The sequence below is a fragment of the Nuphar pumila genome, chromosome 13 (genome assembly GCF_984573655.1).
Source record: "Nuphar pumila chromosome 13, dmNupPumi1.hap1.1, whole genome shotgun sequence".
In the NCBI taxonomy this organism is placed as follows: domain Eukaryota; kingdom Viridiplantae; phylum Streptophyta; class Magnoliopsida; order Nymphaeales; family Nymphaeaceae; genus Nuphar; species Nuphar pumila.
This window is the reverse complement of record NC_143261.1, coordinates 77420622-77442646: the sequence shown is the minus strand read 5'-3', so window position 1 is coordinate 77442646 and position 22025 is coordinate 77420622. Positions and strand designations below refer to the sequence as shown.

The window sequence follows — 22025 nt, the reverse complement described above, 5'->3', positions numbered from 1 at the left end:
ATGCCTATAAATGTGTGTCCATTCCCCAACATGGAATGTAATGACACTGGATAACATGTAAAATAGTTATCATTCCTGAGAGAATGAACATAACGTATGAGAGTTATATATCTTTCTATAGGCGCCTGTTCCAAATCCCAGCATGGAATTTAAGGACGGATTAATATGTAAAATAGTTGGTCCTTCATAAAACATGAGGATAAACATAACGCTATTCTGATACAGTATAGAATGAACACCTAATCTGGCTTCAGCCCATTCTCTTTTTCAGCGGAACGGTCTGCTAATTCTTTGATTCTAGTTAACTAAGTCGTAAGACGGGTCTGAAATAAGAAATAGACCAACAAAGCTAAAATTCTGATAAACAACCATAGAGAACATGCCTCGATGTGTGGATTCATCAATTTCTAACTTGGAAAAACAATCAGTAAAGTTTTTCTTCATGATAAGAAGTGCAGATATGTATATGGCTACAATAATGGACCACTTGTCCAGCATAGCATACATAGGGAGGGAAGAGTCAAGCTACAAATATTAACAATCATTTAACATCAGCTGCTTAAGGAATCCAAAAACTGTATTACTTCAAAGATTCTCCAGACTACTTAATCAAGTTCACAACTAGGAAAATGGACAAGAAAATGCATTATCCCTTCTATAAACAAGCATTAATGCAAGGAGTTGTTTACTGCACCAACTTTTTCCATAGGCCTAGACATAAAAAACATGGCACCATGGAAAATTAGTCAAAGGTGAACATCATGCATATGATGTTGCCAATGAATGTCCATGTTTGTCTATGCATATCTGCATGCTTGAATTCAAGAACATGCATGTGTGTGTGTAACTTAGGAAATTTTGCAATACAGAATGTGTAAATTAAGAATCTTTGCAATACAGAGGCACGTAAGTGGAACTCTTTTCAAGACCATTGGATTCTAATACCCAGTTCTGAAACCGAGGAAAATCCAGTATGCCTGAAGTGAATACCATGCTAAGTAGATTGATGTACTTTAAGCACCTGACCTAAAATAATCTGGGTATGGGCCCAAGCCCAAATGGGATGGGCTAGGCCAAGAAACAGAAATATCATACACACTTGAGCCTAGCATGTGAGCTATCTCTTGGTAGGCTTACCTAGCCACAGATTGTATGGTGGGCCTTCAACATGGAACAAGAATAATAGCACTGGGCCTAGACCTGAAACCATAATCACCTAAGCCAACTAAGGCTTGGGCCTCATCCCTTGCAGGTCCAACTCATGCCTTGACCATCTAGATTATCACAACTAGCCAAACTGACAGACATAGATGGCATGACAACATGCCTGTCTGTTATCCCCTTTGGCACCTGGAAAGAATCAGAAGTGTGACTGAATGCGAGTCTCCAAACCCTAAGTAACTCCCTATAGTTAGAGTCTCTGAGGTACTTGGCAAAGGAGTTCCTCCCCACAAAATTTCCAACCAATGGTGGTGCTGAGGAAATGTGTCGCTCCTGTTGCAGTGTAAAGAGCTGTTAAGAGAATCTTCCAGTTCTAGAATCAACCATTACAGACCAGTAGTGGATCCATTAGAGGATAGCAACAGATGAGTAAGTGAGTTATGCAAAATGATGATAGTAATAATTGAAATCAAGCAAACAACATGCAATAGCTCAAAAAAATCGTTGTGCTAAAAAAGTCAATGCACAAGATGAAATCACACTGTTTCACAAACAACTTGGGCATTCTGATCAATATACCAGATATTTTTATACCTGATGCAAATTGTTACCATTTAAGCAAAGAGATTTCAGATGAATAAGGTAGCAAATTGATAAAGGCAGCTCTTCAATGGAGTTTCCTGTAACATGATGGCATGGTCACAAAGAATAAGAAACAAGAAGTATATTTGAAAGTTCTGCAAGAAGAGCTAAGGAACAAGTAAAGTTTAGTCAACGAAATTAAAAAAAACTAAATTTGTGAAAGGTTTTCAATCACTAGTATGAATCCTCTGCCAGCCTCACACCCAGCCATTCCAGTTAAATAGCTCCAAACTGCTGCAAATTATGCAAGTAAATGCCTATTATGTTTTCACTCTCATGATATGTTAATAAACCAAGATTTATCACAGAATAAGACAAAACTTTTGGCTTCAAATTTAGATGAAGATCATCTAAGTCAAAGACTGTTAAGATCAATGTATTCTTTTGTGTGTATATATATACATATATGTATATTGTTTGCACATATACATGTTTATGTATATATCTTTATATTTATATATAATTATATATATTATATTTATTTATTTATTTACAATAAATATATATAGGGGACTAAGTTAAACAAGTTGAGAGGTTTCTCCCTTTGGTTAATTGAGAGGGAATCTTCCCTCTCTTCCTCAACTCCTTCCTCTCCTTCTCCTCTATAAAATGAGATGTGTGTGTATATCAGTGTTGTTAAAAGCGTTGAGGCGTAGCGAGGCGCTCCACCAAAATCTGAGGCGAGGCATAAGCCTCGAGGCGCAAAGCGTAAGCCTCAAAAAAAAATTAAACTTAAAAAAAATTATAAAAATTATCTAAAATTATAAATAAATAAGAAATGCTTTATTGATGAAGCGCCAACCAACACGAAATAAAAATCTCAAATAAATACAAAAAAAATATGAGATTAACATGTAAAAGTAACATTAATGCAACAACTTGATCTATATAAGTATCTAATTGCATAAATATGAGCATTCATTCAATAAAAAACTAACATTAACAACAAAATGCATATTAGCACTAACAACATCATGTCATAATTAAAAAAATGCATGTTAACATTAACAACCAAATGTTAATGTATTTGTCCAGAATTCTTCAAAATGAGAATGTTAACATTCACAATTACAACTGAAAGTCCCAAAAAACATATAAATGGCCAATAGCTCTATGATATGAATTAGGGCCCAGGCTCTTGTTGTGTCTCGTCATCATCAATATTTAAGTCTTCAATACCATCATCTGAAGAATCCATATAAATAGGTTCTTCTTCATCTTCATTCTCTGACTCTTCATCATCTACACTTTCTTCATCCACGTCCTCAATTACTTCTTTTGCTTTTCTTTTTCCTTCAATAAAAAATCATGTATTAAATATTTATGTTATGTAATTAAAAAAATACATTTATATTCATAGCTAGGTAAAAGGAATATAACTTTACCTCAATCTCTTGAAGACATGTCTTGCCTAGAACCACTTTGTGAAACATGAGGGGAAGTGATTTTTTCAATAGGCACATGCTCAATGGCATTTATGTCGAAGTTCGGATTCAACCATGAATCCTCCAACCAATTGGGATCACTAGGCAACACTGGATCTTCCTTCTCCATAATCCACTCATCGTCTAAGTCTATATGATCTAAACATATAGAGTCTTTGGTAGCCCTCATCTTCATATTTCTCTCTCTTAATTTCATATTGTACATTACAAAAACCAATGCATTCATCTTCTCTTGTTCAAGTCTATTCTTTCATTTTGTATGCACCTATAATTTTAAATCATTGATAATCAAATATAAGATAATTGAACATATAAAAATGTATTTCAAAAATAAAATACAAAGTCACAAACCAATGAGAAAGTACTCCAATTCCTCTCACAGCCCGATGCACTGCATGTCAAACTTAAAATTCGAATTGCAAAATTCATCAACTCAGGATTTTCGTGCCCAAATGAACTCCACCAATCAGCTACATTCAAATAAAATAATAAAAAAATGATAAAAACATTAATAATGTCATAATTAACAAAAACATAAAAAAATATTGACAAATAACAACATAATTGCAAACTTACCAGGACTTTTTAATTTTCTTGTTGTACCAGCTGCCTCTCTGCCAAACAAGTCCTTTGCCTTTTTAAATGCATCGATTTGTGTTGTAATTTTCAACCAAATATTTGCATCAGAAACTAATTTTTCAACACAATCATAAAAGTCACCCATAACTTCTCCATCAGGGTTGAAGTTGTCAGCATAATGAAAATGTAGATTTAAGGCTTATGAAGTTGCAAGTCCCATCGTCTATCAATGATATCCCAAATAGATTTATATTTTCTTTCGACATTGTCAAGGTTTGAAGCAATTTCCTCATTCGCTCTATCCATTGCCTTATACAAAAATCCCATAGCAGGTTCGTCTGCATCAACGAGTCGCAACACTTTCACAAGAGGTAGTGTAGCTTTAATTGCATATGATATGGCAGCTAAAACTTATGATCATTACGAACAATATAAGAAATGTTCTTAGCATCAGATTTCTTATAGTAATTAGATGTTTTAAAATTTGAAGATAAGAACATCGACTTTAACTCTTTCTTATAACACCCAATACTATGAAGTGTAAGATATGTTGTGGCAAAACGAGTGACGGCTGGACGCAGAAGTTCATTCTTCTTTGTGAATTTTCTCATTAAATTTAATACTCATGCATGACTATAAATGTATCTTGTAATTTTTTTTGCCTTTTTTCACTGTATCTTTAAAATTGATATCTTTCCAATATCTTCTAACATAAGATCCAAGCAGTGGGCTGCACATGGTGTCCAAAAACATGTTTTTTCTGCTGTTAACATATTTCCAGTTGCCACATAATTTGGTGCATTATCTGTAATGAATTGCACCACATTACTTTCACCAACTTCTTCAAACAACTTACACAAATTTGCACCAGTTTTTTCCATGTCGCTGATGTCAACGGATTTCAAAAATACTGTCCTAGATGAACTGTTCACAAGAAAATTAATTAAGTTTCTTCCTTTTTCATCTGTCCAACCATCTGTCATAATACTGCAACCAACCTTTGGCCACTCTTTTATGAACTCTTTCAAAATTTCATGAGTACAATCTACATCGTCCTTCAAAATCCACGTTCTGATTTCATGATAAGAAGGCGGTTTTGAACCCTCGCCCATAATTTGTAATAGCTTCTACCATTGCACCAAAATATGGACTGCTGCAAAGATTAAATGATAAGGCATTTGCATAAAAAAATCTACCAATGGCACGACATACATTTTTTCTTTCATCCCTTTTGAAAGCAGTGTTTATTGTGATTTGCCGTGCTTCTTTGTTCACAAAAAGGTCCATAGGACCAGCTGTACTTGTTTTTGCATCACTACCTGATCCACTAGTTTCTTTATTCACATTTTCGCTGGTTGATGATCCAAAATAAACACTTCTCCCGATATCCAACTTGTTTTGTTCTAACTCTTCTTTCTTTAGCCTCTGATCCTTTAGATGATTCTGAAAAAATCTTTTCACGTCAGGTGAAACCGCTTCGCACATGCTTACACCATGCTTTGTGTCAGCTAAGTGATGTTTTAGCCTATAGATGCCTCGTGTACTCTCTTTATGACAGTAATTGCAAATTACATGCCCTACGAGTTTGGGATCTTTAGTAGGATTTGGAACTTTAACTCCATGATCCCATCCTACATCTTTTGCCATTGTTCAACTGCAAAAATACATAACACAAAATATATATTAACATCATGCATTCTGCTGACCACATTACATGAAAACAAATGCAAAATAGGCAATCTTGGTGTATAAGCTATATAGGAATCCTAGAAAAAAACATAAATGAGCAACAAGAGCTACGTTGCTCATGTGTGCCAAAGTAATAGAAACAAAACAATGACGGCATAAATAACTCTTCTGTAATGTAACCGACTAATATACAACATGCTAATTGAAGGCATAGTAGTTAGGAAGTTGCAAATCTATCAAAATATAATGTGAGTTGAAAGGTTCTTTAAGTATTTTGTCCATCTTAACCAGGTTTGGTCCGTTGCAGGTTTTGTAAACCAAACCCATGATTGTGATCTCTTTAGTTCTTTTAGTTGAAAGAAAGCGAAAAGATGGCTACTTGTGCATGTCCAGAGACTAGAGTATTTCTGTATTTGAAGAGGCAAGGAATAACATCCAAAATATTTTGAATCCGTAGTTACTAAACTAATACATAAATACAAACAAGGCTAAAAGGTGACAAGAAAAACACAAGTGACAGCATGGCAAAAAAGTCATTAATAAGACAATAGAAACAGAAGCCAACAGTAAAATATTCATATAATGAACCTACTTTTTAATTTAAATTAGGCTGAGTGCGTCTAGTGGTCTAAATAGTTGACATGATAACCTTTCATAGTAGAGAACCAAAGAGTGATGGGAAGAGTAAAACAATCTCTCAAGAAAAAGAAAAAAAAAGATGGGAACAGTAAAACAAAGCAAAAAGCTAAGCAGATGAAAAATCGACTTAACTTCAAATCCCCTAAGGCCCTAATATTATTTGTCACCTGGAAGTTCAGAGACATCCAATTCATAACAAGAAGTATGGCAGAAGTATATTGCTTGTCATACAATAATCAAAGAAACAAACTTCTAAATTTTTAGCTACAAACTGAAAATTCATATCATGAAGAGAGAATTCAGACTTATACTAATTCACAGACAAAAACATACACAGAATTTTTTTTCTTTAACATCCAAAAAGTCGATGGCATCGGCCTGCTCGTGGTTTCATCATTCTGAGGGCCTTCATGGCATCAGCCTGCTCGTGGTCAGGCTATAACAACACACTTTCAATCCCTCTTTTCCTCCATTTAGTGAAGCAAGCATAGTGTTTTGCATGGCACCCATAACCACATTTAGGTTCCAGTCATCCATATCGCCATTCCTGTCATTAGGACCTCACTGATGCAAGTTGTTTTCATCAAATTGGACCCTGTGTAAGTTATCTACATCATCCATTTAGTGAAGATTGGCATTTGAATAGACAGAATCCGACTTATGTGCAAGACTTTTTGTTGATTCAAAAATCAATAACCATTAATAAAAACATGGTTTTTTTGTTAAAGAACACTTCAAAATAAATTGAAAATCATGGTTTTTTTTGTTAAAGAACACTATCAAAAGATTGATTTCTATTAAATCAACCGTGCTGAACCCATTGATAGGGCCAGATTGATCAAAATAACTTAGTACCAATGAGATCCCAGAGGGAGTTATGACCACAGAGGATGATATAGGGATGAGTGGAGTCGGGTCCCATAAACGTAGGTTACACGGTTTCACAAAGAACAAATGACAAAAGAAGAAGCTGGGGAAAAATACACAGATCTTCGTCGACCCATCACGGAGAAGAAGAAGCAAAGAAGTTTACCTGTCACCGGAAAACGCAGAGGTCGCCGGAATGGACGGCGGTGGTGGTGAGTCGCTGGCCGATGGCGAGTGGTGGCCGGCGGCGAGTGGTGGCCGGCGGGTCGCCGATGCCTTCTCAGCAGAGGAAAGAAGAAGGTGGAAGAGGCGATGACCGGCGACGGGTGGTGGCCGGCGGCAAGTGGTGGCCGGCGGCAAGTGGTGGCCGGCGGCGAGTGGTGGCCGGCGGCGAGTGGTGGCCGGCGGCGAGCAGTGGCGGGGGACGGAGTGGAGAGAGAAGGGGCGAGGGCTTTCCCTCGCCCCGAAGCGCCTGTCTTTTTTAAAGACAGGTTCTCGATCTTTCGAGAATACGGGCCCGGATCCAGGTCGAACTCGGGTCCGGGCCATCCGATTTCTTAATGCGCGCCTCACTTTGAGGCGTGCCTCGCCTCAAGGCGTACGCCTCAAGGCGCATGAGGCGTACGCTTTTGCAATTTTGCGCTTTTTAAGTGTGCCTCAAGGCGAAAAGGCCCTCGCCTCGAGGCGAGGCGCACTTTTTGTGCCTTGAGGCGCGTTTTTAACAACACTGGTGTATATGTAAGTGTGTGAGAGTGATGGGTAGTATTAGGTATTTTATGTTTTGAGAGTTATGTAGTGAGGAATTTATATAATTTTTTCTTTTGTATCTCTAGTATCCATTATGACTAGAGTTATTCAATGTGATTTTTCTTTTGCATTCTTAATGTCCATTATGAATAAAATTATTCATTCACTTTTTCATGTAACCTTTTCACTCTCATGTTTTTGTCCAAATGTTTTATGTTATTGGAAACCATTATGGGGTGCATTGGGATATGTATCATTTTGTCACATAGTACCAAAGCAAGGCATCATGGTTTTGGAAAAGATTTATATTTATGAATGGTATGGATTCAAAGATTGTATTCCGCTATGTATATTTTGTTGTTCTATCTTTATATGAATGGTAGGTGATTTTTCTAAATAGGTTATATTAAAATTAAATGTTTTTCGTTTGAAATTAGAATATGTAAAGATTGTTATATTTTGATATATGAAATATATGTTTTGAATTATGAATATGTAGTGAAAAATGATATTTTGCAATGATATATGATTTCTTGAAACCATATATGTGTTCATGTTTTGCAAAATATTAAATTTCATGTTTGATGTCTCTTAATGTACGTGTATACATGGGCTATCTTGGATGGTTAATATATTGTGGTGTCTCTTAAGGTTATTGTTTAATTATGAGACCAAGATATCAAGCTCTCATAAAGGTCTCTCTATTATCATATGAATGTGTTGTTCCACGTATGGTTGATTGATATGGCTCTATCATTATATATCTTATTGAGTAAGATTATTTTCAAATTAATGACTTGTGGAATTCTTGTCATGTGCCTCAAGTACTTTTTATGAGTATTGAATGATATAAGCATGATTTGTCATCATGTATTCGAATGCATATTTTAAAATATTAAATGTGCTTCTCTATTGTGGTTTGAATCCTTATCTTAGTGGATTCTTGTGTTTATGATTTTTCTTAGAACATTTCCTCAATAATATTTTACATCTCTATGTATGTTGTGTAACCTTAACGGGCTGATTTGTGTGGCTTCTCTCTTACGCTTTGATATTTTTGTATCATGCTTCTTAGAAATTTCATATTTGTTGCGTTAAAATAAAATTTCTTATATGACATATGTGGGTTCATAATTAGAGATGATTACGTATGTTATTTTTATCTTTATGAAGTTCTACATGCTTGCTTTCAATTGTCTCATAGTAGACTTATCATTTAAATCTAACCACATGTCATATGTGTTATTGATTTTTTGTATTTGATGAACTTAGTGCACTTGTTTCTCATTGGTCGATTTATGATCTTTTGAAAGATCCTCATAATCCCATCACCTCTATATAGAGGGCCTATATTAGGCATCACTTGTTATTTGCTTATTCAAGATTGTGAAAATTTGTCATAAGAAATCATGTATTGCATATAATTGCATCAATTAACATATTGTTGTGCACATGATTGCACAAATTTTTATGAAGTTTTTACCTAACTTTATTGGACTTGATTTGAAACTTGTTTTCTCAAATCGGATACTTGATATGAACTCACCTATTTGGAAATTGAATTATGTGAGTATGTATTGCCTTTTTATGACATTTGGATTGTCCATCACAGAATTTTATATATGTCATTTCGCTTGGCCATGTTATTTGTTCAGAGATGTTTGTTGGGGTGAGTTGTGTGCGCCTCATTTTATGTTAGTTTAAATTGTCAACTTGTAGTTTGACTCTAACTAACAGGTGTTTAATCTCTGGATTTGTGAGTGTGTTGTATCACTCATTTGTTGTATGGCCATCGTTATTGTTATGGATGCTTATAACTTTGTTTATCTATTATTTGAAACCATAGTGTTTCGAAAGATTGTTAAAATTGATATTCTTATTAATAACATTAGTGTGTTTACATTACAAAATTTTTTACCTTTAGTGTTTTATCCTTGTTATGCCTTTCATTTAAGTGTCATTATATATAGACAAGAGATGTTTATCAATGTGGTGAGGTATGTGGACCAATTGAAACTGATGTTGTTTATAAGAGATTTTGGTTTATTAGTGTGGTGAGGTATAGGAAAGGATACGAACGCGGTCGGGGTAGGCCTAGGAAGACATGGATGGAGGCGATAGGAAAGGATATGAACGCTTTGAACCTCACCGAGGACATGACATTGGATAGAAATGATTGGAGGAGAAGGATTCATGTGGAAGACCCAGAATGATTTTCTTTTTTTATTCATATCGCCGACCCCAATTGCTTTGGGATGAAGGCGTAGTTGTTGTTGTTGTTGTTGTAGTGTGGTGAGGTATGTGCACCAATTGAAACTAATGTTGTTTACAGCTTTACAATCATTTGTAAGGTGAGTTGTGTGCACCTCTTGTGGATTGTAGTTGTTTTATATTGTTAGGGAGCCCTGTTTTGCCTGTGCATGTTTTATATTGTTAGGGAGCCCTGTATTTCCTGTGCATGGTCACATAAATGATTGTTGCTGGCATTTGTGATTGATCTCTTAATTTGTATTGTGAAGGAGCCTTGTATTGCTTGTGCATGGTCACAAAGATGATTGTTGCTGACACTTGTAATTGTGTTCTTGTTCTAATAGCTTATACACTTAAAATTTAAAGTTTGGAGGTCTAGTGAGGTGATTTCTTGTGGTGGTCAAACTAGTGTTTTGATTTGCAAAATTCATTCATTATTGTGTATGAGATTTTTAAATCTCTTCGTAATTTTTTTAAACTCATTTCCTCTTTTATGAGAAATGATTGTTGAAATATTTTCATGCATTTTGCATTGCATATGCTTTAGTTGCATGAATTATTTCATAATTAATTGTCTTAAATAATTTGCATAAGGTTATTTCTTTTCCAAGCATATATTCAATAAATAAATATATATTGTTCGTGTTGCCCTTTGTTGGCTCTTTGTATTGTCCCATAGTGGACTTGTGCTTATGCACTCTTATGCTTGTATTGTGCCTTTATGGTGTCCATGTTTGGACTTATATGTGCTTTTGCACTTTGTTTTTGTAATCCCGCATACTTCATTACATGTTTTTTTAAGCATTTCATTAGTGAAATCTCTTATGTGTATACCCATAGTGGCTATTGTGTGTATTTGACACTTGATATTATCTTTTGAAAAATTAATATTTCTTTAGCACTCTTGTTTTGTATGTCTTCCGTTGTGTAAAATTGTCTTATGATTTTAACTCTTCTGTGAGTTATTTATTTAATGATCATGTCTTTTATATGTGTATTCACTTTAAATAATGCATGTTCTCATGAATGATTAAAATGATAAAAAAATTATCGTATGATTTGTTCACATTAAATAATGTCAAATTAACTTTATAGAATGTAGGTTTGCTACCATCCTCTCTCCATAATCTAAAATTATTAATCTTTTAAAATCTTCTTATTATATATGATATGCTAGGGTCGACTCCGACACTAGAAAAGTCTACTCTTGACTTGGGCAATCATTTTGTTTAGCAAGGATCGACTCATGTCTTGTAAGAGTTGACTTATACTCAAAATTGCTATTTATCCATGTGTTTGAAATGTTCATATAGCATGTTCTTTTCTGAAAATCGAAGGTAATAGGTCGTATGTCTGACTTCATGCACGCATGCAATAGCTTACATAAAATTATGAATTCCCATGTAATACTTCATGTTTGCATCAACTTATGATTAAGATCAACCATCAAGCTAGGGTTCGTGAAACCTTAAGAGCAATATGAATACGTATATATGTAAAGCCCGAGAATTCTGATTTGCAAATATATGTTTGTTTTAAGACAAAGTCAAGGTTCAAAGTAACCACAGTAATGTCAATTGAATATCATATTGTGTGTGTGACATATGACCTGTATTTTGTTATGTTCACTCGTACGCATGATATATGTATCCACCTTCGTAGGCAAAGTGCTCGAAAAGGGCTAATGACCCTAGAGCAATTCTGAATGATGAATAAGGCATGCATATACACACACTTAAAGTGATCCGCCTTTGCAAGTGCAGTGCTCATAAATACGAAAGCAATTACTGAATGGGTGGGTACATATCATAGTTGGGATTTTTTGTGAGCTCTATTTACGGGTTCTCAAGCTTTGATGATATTGAAAATTCTAAAAACCTATTTAGAGCATATGATTGAAGACAAGAGCAGCCCTTAAGAAAGCAACGAATAGAAGTTCTTGATGAAGACAAATGATGTTATTTTATGTAAAGGGTTATTTGTTTGTATTTGCAAACTTACCATAAGTTTGAAGGGGGTGTTAAGATCAATGTACTCTTTTGTGTGTGTGTGTGTATATATATATATATATATATTGTTTGCACATATACATGTTTGTGTATATATCTTTATATACATATTACATGTATGTATTTGAATATTATATATATTTATATTTATATTTATATTTATATTTATATTTATATTTATATTTATATTTATATTTATATTTATATTTATATAACGGCTTCTAGCCGTTGGGAGGTTTCTCCCTTTGGTTAATTGAGAGGGATTCTTCCCTCTCTTCCTCAACTCCTTTCTCTCCTTTTGTATAAAATGGGATGTGTATGCATCTAATGGGTAGTATTAGGTATTTTATGTTTTGAGAGTTATGTAGTGAGGAATTTATGTAATTTTTTCTTTTGTATCTCTAGTGTCCATTATGACTAGAGTTATTCAATGGAATTTTCCTTTTGTATTCTTAATGTTCATTGTGAATTAAATTATTCAATCACTTTTTCATATAACATTTTAGCTTTCATGTTTTTATCCAAATGTTTTATGTTATTGGAGACCACTATGGAGTGTGTTGGGATCCATGCCATTTCATGACAGATAACCAATTCCAAATCATCATATTGTTTTGTCTTAAGAATGAACCTATGAAAAACATTAAAAAATATTGTTGATTATTTCTATGCATTCAATAATAAAAAAAGAACACCCACCATAAAAGCAAAAGGATCACCAAGATCTTTTCATTACCGATAAAAGGTCTTGTTTCTTATATAGAGATACTAAAAAAATTAATATGTGCATATTTGTTGCACACAAACCTCATGCCTAGCTAAGATTCTGGTCCTATTGGTTCAACGGTAGGACCAAAATCTTAGATAGGCATGAGGTTTGTGTGCAACAAATATGCACATATTAAATTTTTTAGTATCACAGAACCACATATTTGACAAATTAGACTTCCGTCACTTACTAAATGAAAACTTGAAGGGCAACCAAATATATGGCTAGCAATTTCACACAAAGTTGTCATTCACTAAATTTGTAGTGATGAGCAAACAACAATTGTCCAATGTCATTCAGCCCAGGTAAAAAGAAAAACTGAACAATGAGATAGTACCATTGGCTTGCAATTCTTCCAAAGAGAAGCAGCTTCCGATTGATTCAGGAAGCATCTTCAGCTTGTTGTTTGACACATTCAACAGCAAGAGCTGCATAACGAAAAGGTGAATTGTGGATCAGCAATAGAGTTCAGAGACCTAGTAAAATGCTCAAAGGTTAACATGTGAATATCAGAAAAGTAACATAATTCTCCAGAATAACTTATATCATGCAATCTCACTAAACTAAACCTCTATAGAAATATCATGAAGCCATACATACAGGGCTGTTACTAGGATAATAAATACTCATCAGAACACATACATAAACAGAATACATTCATTGTTTTTTTTTATTTATCATGGAAAAAACACCGCTATGGTTTGGACATTCGTTAGCAGCCCAGAGGTTTTACGTTGACCATGGACCCGAATCAGAGCCCATAGTGTAAAACTCCATGAGTACTCCCCCACTGCCCACCAGAGATAGTTTCCCATTTGGCTTAGACCTTGCAGCAAAGGATGTGCACCCCAGGTATTCAACTTCCTTCAACTTGAGTTGAAGGCCTTAAACTGATCCACCCAGCCAGGTGTACAGAGTCCTTGTGGGCTACATGCATTGTTCTTAAGTCTAACTTCTTTATCCATACAACACAGATATATGTCAAACAGTTGAAAACATGGACGAAATTTCACGTAACAAACTCTTATTACCAAACAAAAGCCAACCGCTTATTTGGGTCATATTCAAGAGTACAATTATCACTCTAATAGCAGGAGAATGAAAGAGAGGAGAGAAATAAGGTCAATTGCTGTTGGAGATTCTGCCACAATGACCACTTCAGTCCAAGACCATTTTATTTGCTATACTCTGTCATTCCAGTGCAGTTTCTAGTCTTTACCCATGAAACCCACTACATTCCTCGTGATAACTACAACAGATATTGCATACAGTAAATGGTCTATAGATAAGATTCTACTACAGCAACAAGTTCAGTCCCAAAATCTCTTTTATCTGTAACAACTGCAGTTTAGTACAGTTCCCAGTTTCATCCTTAATAGGATTACCTGTATAGCAATGACATAACACATACTACATAAAGATATACACAGAATATGGACGTAACTAATCTAAAAAAGTATGGCAAATCTTTGTTGTAGTGGACATCACTAGTTGCTCCTCTGTCCTGGTAAGTCCTATCATGTTATCTTTCACTTCCTAATGAGCAAAAACGAAGGTTGACTACTTTGTTTTTATCCAAAAGAGAACTGAAATTATAGATGACACTTCACTTTGTGTCTTTTTGAAGTTTGCAATAGTTTTTTACCATGTGAAATTAAACTATTGCCAATGTGAGGTGATTTTTAGCCAGTAGGTTTTGTGGATAAATTTTTCAGCTTCAGAATTTAATGTTTATACTGCATTGTTCTTATTTTACCATGAGAGCAAACTGCCCTCCATAAATATAAAAAACACCACATTCAAGCTTACTGTATGCAGATAAATCATGTTTGGACTTCTTGCATTCAGATACCCAACCAAATTTGTATCAACAAGGTGGAAGGAGATGAACAAAGCAAATCAGAGTACATGTCATCCCGGAAATCACGTACTAATCTTCATGTGTTGAATACTAACACAAACAATAAGGAGCATGACAGAATTAGAATATGAAATAGTTAAGTGCTAAAAGCCCAGATACATGTAATCTACTCTCTTACATTTCGCAAGCTCCCTATAGTTTCTGGCAAACACGACAGCAGATTCCCCGCCACAGATAGCTTTTCAAGACGGACAAGTAGTCCCACTGCACTCTCAGAATAACATTTTAATATGTTAAACCCAGTGCTAAAGGAAGCAAAGATAAATGTCAAAAACATACAACTGGAGCTTCAAATGCTAAATAACTCCTTATCAAATGTGGTGTCAACAAAACTAACACTTTAAGGATAAAAATGTTCTCAAAATCCATACATTCATCTGGCAAGCTGCTAATGTGGTTCCCATCTAGTATGAGGATTTTTATTGACTGGAGTTTCCCTATGTTCTGTGGAAGCCGCTCAATAAGATTATCTGCTAGAATCTGAAAACATGAAACCTCTGTCAATAATTTCTGTTATAAGACACTGTAACAGAGTTTTTTATACAAATCTGAGCTATTTCAAAAGCGAATTTTTGACAAAATGATAATGCTAGTCTCACCAAGCGCTGCATGTTGCTTAATTTATTGATCTCGATGGGAATATGAACTGCAAAATTTCAATCAACTGATCAACACAAATGGTTGAATGAATTACTGGAAAAAATACTCTCTTTGCAAAAAATTGTGAAAGCACGGAAAGATTTATCATAGGAAAAACAACATTAGAATATGAAACAACCTAAAACTGCATCAGCAATATCCAAACGTTCTGCTGAGAAAAGAACTGACCAACTACCAGATACATTTATAGGAACAATTAGTTTTGCAATAAAAATGAGAAGTGCACACTTACTTGCATGACTGTACAGTCCATCATTGCCGGAAATGAGAACATGTACTAGTATTGTATGAGGTACTCGTACAAGTACGTGAGACTTTAAAAAGTTTCACGCACATTTTTACTTGCATTGTCATATTGATAGGCCTTCAAAAAATTTTGAACGAGTTTCTAATAACACTGACATGTTTTTACAATTGGTAGGAGTTTCTGAAAAACTGATACAAGGTTAAAAAACAATATTCCAATATATATTTTCATAAAAGTGCCTAAAACCCAAAATAGTTAAATATGCATATTTAAGCAATCATTATTTTAGTATAATTTCTTAATAAGTCATAATATTTAAAAGTCCTAATGAAAATAGTGCTTCATATTAATGACATTATATTTGCATCTAGCAATGTTGATAGGAACAAGTTTAATACTCATTTATAATATAATAGAAATGAGTTTCTACTAGAGATGGTACAAGTCTCCCAAGAAATTGGGACGAGTTTCTTAAACATTTGATACTTCAATTTATGGTTTCCAAAATGAGCTTGACACCAATATCTAGTACTGGTATGCCTAATATGCAATATGGTATGGTGTACCAAGTACCATTGCAACTATGGTGAAATCTCTGTGTTCCTATGAATATATATGTTCCTAGACTCACCCAAATCCAACTTGGGTTGGGGCCCCCAAGAAGAGGCAGCAACAAGATAGCTTAAGCTTAGCTAGAGTTAAGGGTGACCCAAACACAAAAAGCATAATTTATTTTGTGAAATTTACATATAACATAAGATAAACTGAGGTCTAATTAAAAATGATGTTTAATAAGATGTAACAAAAGTGGGAAAATCAATTAAATTGGAACTTATCCAGAGCAATGTTAAAGTTTTATGTTGCCAATGCTTACAAGTAGGAAATTTTCTTGTCGTTGTTTTGATATTTTTACAAAATATGGAAACTTTTCAAATTGTTATAAGATTCTTATGGGATCAAGGAGACTATAAGAACTTTGAAATTTTAGGGTAAATTTTCACTTTTCAGATTTTCTAGTAAGATAAAAGTCCAGAACTGTTTAAGGTAAATTAAATGTTCCATACTCCATTCAAGTACTTTGGAAATTTAGAAAAAATAAGGGCTCAAAATTTCATGTTCTAAGAAAAACAATGACTCCATGAATTTTGCTTTAGAAAGGAAGGAGAATTCTTGGAATTTTGATACTTCTAAAACCATATTGGCATTTAACTTATGCAAGAGCTTCTAATACATGGAAAAACAGTCTGTTTCTTTAGACTCTTACCCCCCTTCTACATTTATTTGAAGTTTCATGTTATTAACTTTCCCCTAGTTTTGCCAATGAGGGCTCTGCTCATCTGGTAGGGCCAACTTGTGAACATCACCAAGTTGACAGGACGTCACAAGTTCGAAACATGCAGGTGGCATTCTTTGGTGCAAGGACGAAGCTGGGTGTAGACTCCAGTGTGCAGGGAGACCTAAGGGTTTTATAAGCCAGTGTGAGGTCAGTGATGGAGGGGGGGTTTCCTTGGCCTAGCCAAAAAACTTTCCCCTAGCTTCTAACACTTGGAAAACAAATAATGACATTTCATTAACTTACTAGGAAAAAACTTACTATGTATTGTAAGTAATAAACCTTATATGGCTGACATGGATGTACATGTGCACATGTTTGAATTTCTGCATATCATGCTAGAGTGGGGAGAAGCAATAAAACAGTACCTATTTTATTATGAGTTAAATCAAGAGTCCGAACAGATCTCTCAAGGTCAATAACTTCATTCGGAAAAACCTGCACAGTAACATATCCATGACCGGTAAGCTGCAGTCTTAAGAAGAGATATATTGCTTCAAATTTCACTATGATTTAACAAATTGAGGTGCTTGAACTCATTATCTTGCTAAATGAAAATGACATGTTAATGATTCCTTATGAAGAGACCAATGAGCGGCTCAAGGAAGCTCAGTGAACTGTTTGCACTTCACATAGAAACAAGAGTAGTATTAAAATGACCCAGAAAATCTGTTAGCCTCAAAAGAATGCATTTGATCACATAGAAACTGAGGTTTTGTCCACAAAACCACAGGTTCTAGCAGTGCCCACAGCTGATAATGCAGGAACACCTTTCTTAGAAGAAAGTTGGTCCCACAGCAGTGCTGCTACCTACAACACATCCCATCCACCTGCCAAACCAAATCAAAGGTGGATGTATACCCGTGATAAGTTGATAACCCAATCCACAAACTAAAAGTAAGCATAGCACAAATAAACAGAATGGATTGTTCATCCAACAGTATTGTCATTAATGATCACCAGACACCAAAGTATGATAACAATTACAATACCAGTGTATGAGTCACAACCACAAAGAACCAAGTATTTGTCATCCCAGATTCAGTCAAATCAACCAAGTATTGCTCTTTTGATAGGATTGTGCATATATATATATATATATATATATATATATATATATATATATATATATATATATATATATATATATATATATATATATATATATATATATATATATATATGTCACAGGGATTCGGCCAACCAGGTGCCGCACCCGCGTTGACGCGACGCAGGTGCGCATGCGGCACCCGGTGCGGTCAACCCGACCCTGGGTGCGGTCAACACACCCAGGGTCATTTTTGTCCAGTTTTTAGACTAAAAAAAATCCCCGATGAAAAGGGTTGCAAAGAGGAGGATTAGGGCAAATTTTTTTTGCCCTAATCCTCCCTTCGTCTCCTCCTAAAGTCGAACCGCTCTGCAGAACCAGGTATGCCCCCGACTCCCTCTGCTCTCCTCCTCTCCTCTCTGACTCCCTCTTCTCCGTCCCTGCCTTGGGAAGCCCTCGCCGCATATACTCAAAACATATCACCCTATTCAAGTTTTTTTTTCCAATTTATTACAGAATACATTCTGCATGCAACATGCTTCTGAGCTCTCGTGTGGAGTTAGGGTATCGTACCTTAAAAGTGCTCAAGATCGTTAAGAAATTCCTACAGAGATGTTCCAATGCGAACGGATACCCGAGAACACAGAAAATCCAACAGTTGAGTCATTCTTCAGGCCCAAATTATTCTTCTTTCCAGCAAGATTTTCCACAATACACAAGAGTTAAAAAAGACGTTGAAGGTGGGTCGGTTGCTAACAAGAGAAGGAGAGAGAGTGACGAGAAAAGGGAGATGAGAGAGTGTGGTAAAGAGTATGCTAAGAGGAAGAGAAAGAATGAGGTTTTTCTTACATTTAACCTATTTAAACAAATTTTAATTTAACATAAGAGGGTTCAATGTGTTGTGAACCGAGAGAGGGTGGGACCACCTGGTCCCTACTCAGCAACAGTTGTCTCATTTAAAAAACAGCAATGCCCTCGTAACAAAAGAAGATCCCTGTCATGCTCTTTTCATACCAATCTTACCCTTATTTTTATTCTAATTTATAATTCTGCCATTAACATGAAAAACCAGCCTCTTTACAAAAAATTTCTGTGTCCATATATATATAATTTTTTTTTGCCGCACCCCCGCACCCATGTGACATATATATATCAGAATCAATGGAATATAGGAGTGGGTATGCTCCTGCTCCTAGCAGAAAAGCTGGGCTGGGCGAAAAGGGGGTAAACTCGATCAGATACAACCACAGCTACCTGTGCTGGTTCTGCATCTGGATAGGATGGATCTCCTGCCCTAGCAGAGAGCTGTGAGTGTAGCCTTCCTGCAAGTTTAGCTGAGTGTGATATGCAAGCTGTAACTGCGAGTTATGCCCAGCAAAGTCTTAATGTCGACCCTACGCTACAATTCTTCTCTTTCTTATGATATATCAATTTATAGTTATAGAGAAAGATCCTTCCTAAATGCATCTGTGATCTTATTATGTTATATGATACCGCTTTCAGGATTCAACGATGCCAACTAGAGCTAGTGGAACATTCAATATACGGTGGAGAATCTCCTCCCATATTCCACTTTGTCCTGAAGAGTAACTAGGACCAATTCAGTCATGTTTTCATGTTTTAATTGAACACTTCTCATTTTTATTATGATCAAGGGAGAAGATTATTCTTTTTGCCAGACATATATAGATCAAATCACGATCTTATAATCTTATATATATATATATATATATATATATATAAGATCGTGATTTGATTTACATATGTTTAATGTGCAAGTTCCAGACATCTTTAAAGAACATATTTGGGTGTGTTTTTTACTTAATCTAAGCCCATAAATGTGATCTCTATGATTTATTTAGTAGAAAATATGTATTAGTTTACAAAAAAAAAATCAACGGTTTATATTACATCAATATCTTTATTAACTAAAAATCAAGAATTCTTGTTAAATTGATTTGATCCAAAGCATGGTTCTTAGTGAATAAGTAATGATAAACACGTCTATAGGTTTGGATTAAGCAAAAAACACAAGTGCGTTTTCTTAAGGGGTCAGGGACGGTCTGGGAGATAAATGATCTGGAACCTACACATTATATATATATATATATATATATATATATATATATATATATATATATATATATATATATATATGAGGAGAGAGCACAATTCTATCAAAAAAAGCACAAAGATTGATCTTGAACGACATTTGTAGACTTAAACTCAGCGAGAAGTCCCTTTGACCGAAATTTTCGAACACCAACCGAGTATTTCTTACATCAAATTCTAAAAATCATCACAAAACGGCAAACACGGCAACACCCACAGAATCCAACTTGACTAAAAATGCTAAAATCATGTACCACCGACCTATCTCGACCAAAAAAATCGAAACCCCAGAAACAGAAAAGCCTTGATCACACAGAACCAACAAAAAAAGTTCCTTAACCGAAAATCACCATTCTCAAAAAACATCAAGACCCATATCAGAAGAAATCAGGATTACACAAAAACCATCAAAATTCTCTGACCCAGCCGCGAGTTCTTCCCCCAAAAAAGCCACAAAGGACCGTGTCTTCGCAATTCAAGAACACCCATCATTCAGAAAACCAAGGAACAAACATCCGAGAAGAAGAAGGGAAATCGTTTACCTTCAATTTGGAATCTCTCATTGCTACTATGCCCGTTGATCGCCATCGTGACGCCCTCGAGGCGCTCACGCTTCCCTCTCTGCTGGCACAACACCCCATTTTCCCTTCCTCCTCGTTCCAAACCAAACGGGAGAAAAGGGAAACAGGAGAATCGAAATTCCCGAACAGCCTGCCAATGAAATACTCGACGTCAAAAGAGTTTGAGGAGAAATCTTCGTGACTACTAAAAACTTTCATAAGTCAAGCTGGTTAAACATCTCACTGCCACGTTTTATTCCGGGGCCATTTTCTCTCTCCATTACTACGTGGCAGCAAGCTACGGAAGGACCTTTTTTTTAATACGATATTTTTTTGTTTGTATTTTTCTATATTAAAAAAGTTTTTGTTTTCGGTTCGGTGGTCGAGCTTGGTGGCTGTGAACTTGAACCGGTTAGTTAGAGTCAATATCGCAAATGTCCATGTAGACTTGGTAAAGGAGTCAAACCAACCAAGCTCAGCTCATTTTAGTTAAACAAGCTGAGCTAGATCCTGCCCGTTTACAAAAAATAGCATATTTCTTTAGATTTGAAAATAATAGAAATTAGGCTTTAAACTTAGAGAGCCCAGCTCAAAATTACTCATTTACAAAATAAATATATTGTTTCAAAGTTGTAATCAATAAGATTTTAACGATAAACTTGTTCCTTGCAAGCCAAACGTTTCACTAAGGTTGACTTGGTTGAACTCGGATGGGACCCACCTAGGCTCAACCACAGGTTCGTTTTACAAACCAAACCATCAAATTAATTGATTATTGGATCTGTCACGGGCCTACTTCTTCAATAGGCCAGTGCGGTGTGACGGTCCTTCCTTATCATAGCAAGCCTTATGCTCGCTCGCTTATCGTTGTGGAAGCTTTGATCATAGAGAATGCAAGAGAGCGAGAGATAAAAAAGAGAAAAAATTTGCAGTCACTCGAAAGCAATCACAACGAGGGTGAACAAAAGAAACTTCAACACATTTGCATTCATGTCGCCTCCTAGGCATTCACTCGCCTAGCCCTGAGTCACCATAATTGGTTGAAATCACCTAATGTGATCCTTAGGAGAATTAACCCTAACCCACACGCACCCCTGTGCATTCAACCGCTTCGCGTGAAAAATTCCGACAAGCTAAGAGGTCCTTAACCAAATATCCAAAGGCAACATCCTTTGATCTGTTGGCAATGCTTAACCAAACAACGCTCCACATCTGTGCTGCCATATAGTGATGCACTAATGATGACATCATTACCTATCACGTGTCATGCTACCATCGCACATCACTGATCAAGCCAATGCATACCGCACATTCCTACACTTGATGCATTTTCTACTCAGTAGAGCT

At 35.5% G+C, this 22025-nt stretch overlaps 1 protein-coding gene across 5 annotated transcripts in view; it reads right to left on the bottom strand.

The window, feature by feature from the left end:
* Window positions 1-20807, bottom strand: part of LOC149818805 (Leucine-rich repeat (LRR) family protein) — a 29430-nt gene extending 8623 nt beyond the window's left edge. The window contains exons 1-9 of one of the 5 annotated variants that reach the window (XR_016427225.1): window positions 20661-20803; window positions 17327-17396; window positions 15318-15364; window positions 15090-15198; window positions 14837-14922; window positions 13135-13225; window positions 3600-3718; window positions 3189-3513; window positions 2962-3096 (exon numbers count right to left, since the gene is read on the bottom strand). Coding sequence is in view for 4 of the 5 variants with exons in the window: in XM_089984901.1 (XP_089841027.1) it covers window positions 3573-3718; window positions 13135-13225; window positions 14837-14922; window positions 15090-15198; window positions 15318-15364; window positions 17327-17396; window positions 20661-20759 (648 nt within the window). In the remaining variant the exon portion in view is untranslated. Of the gene's footprint in view, window positions 1-1755; window positions 1842-2961; window positions 3514-3562; window positions 3719-13134; window positions 13226-14836; window positions 14923-15089; window positions 15199-15317; window positions 15365-17326; window positions 17397-20660 lie in introns of those variants that run through there. The other 4 variants (XM_089984902.1, XM_089984900.1, XM_089984899.1 and 1 more) reach the window with 4 other exon arrangements.
* Between the last annotated feature and the right edge of the window lie 1218 nt (window positions 20808-22025).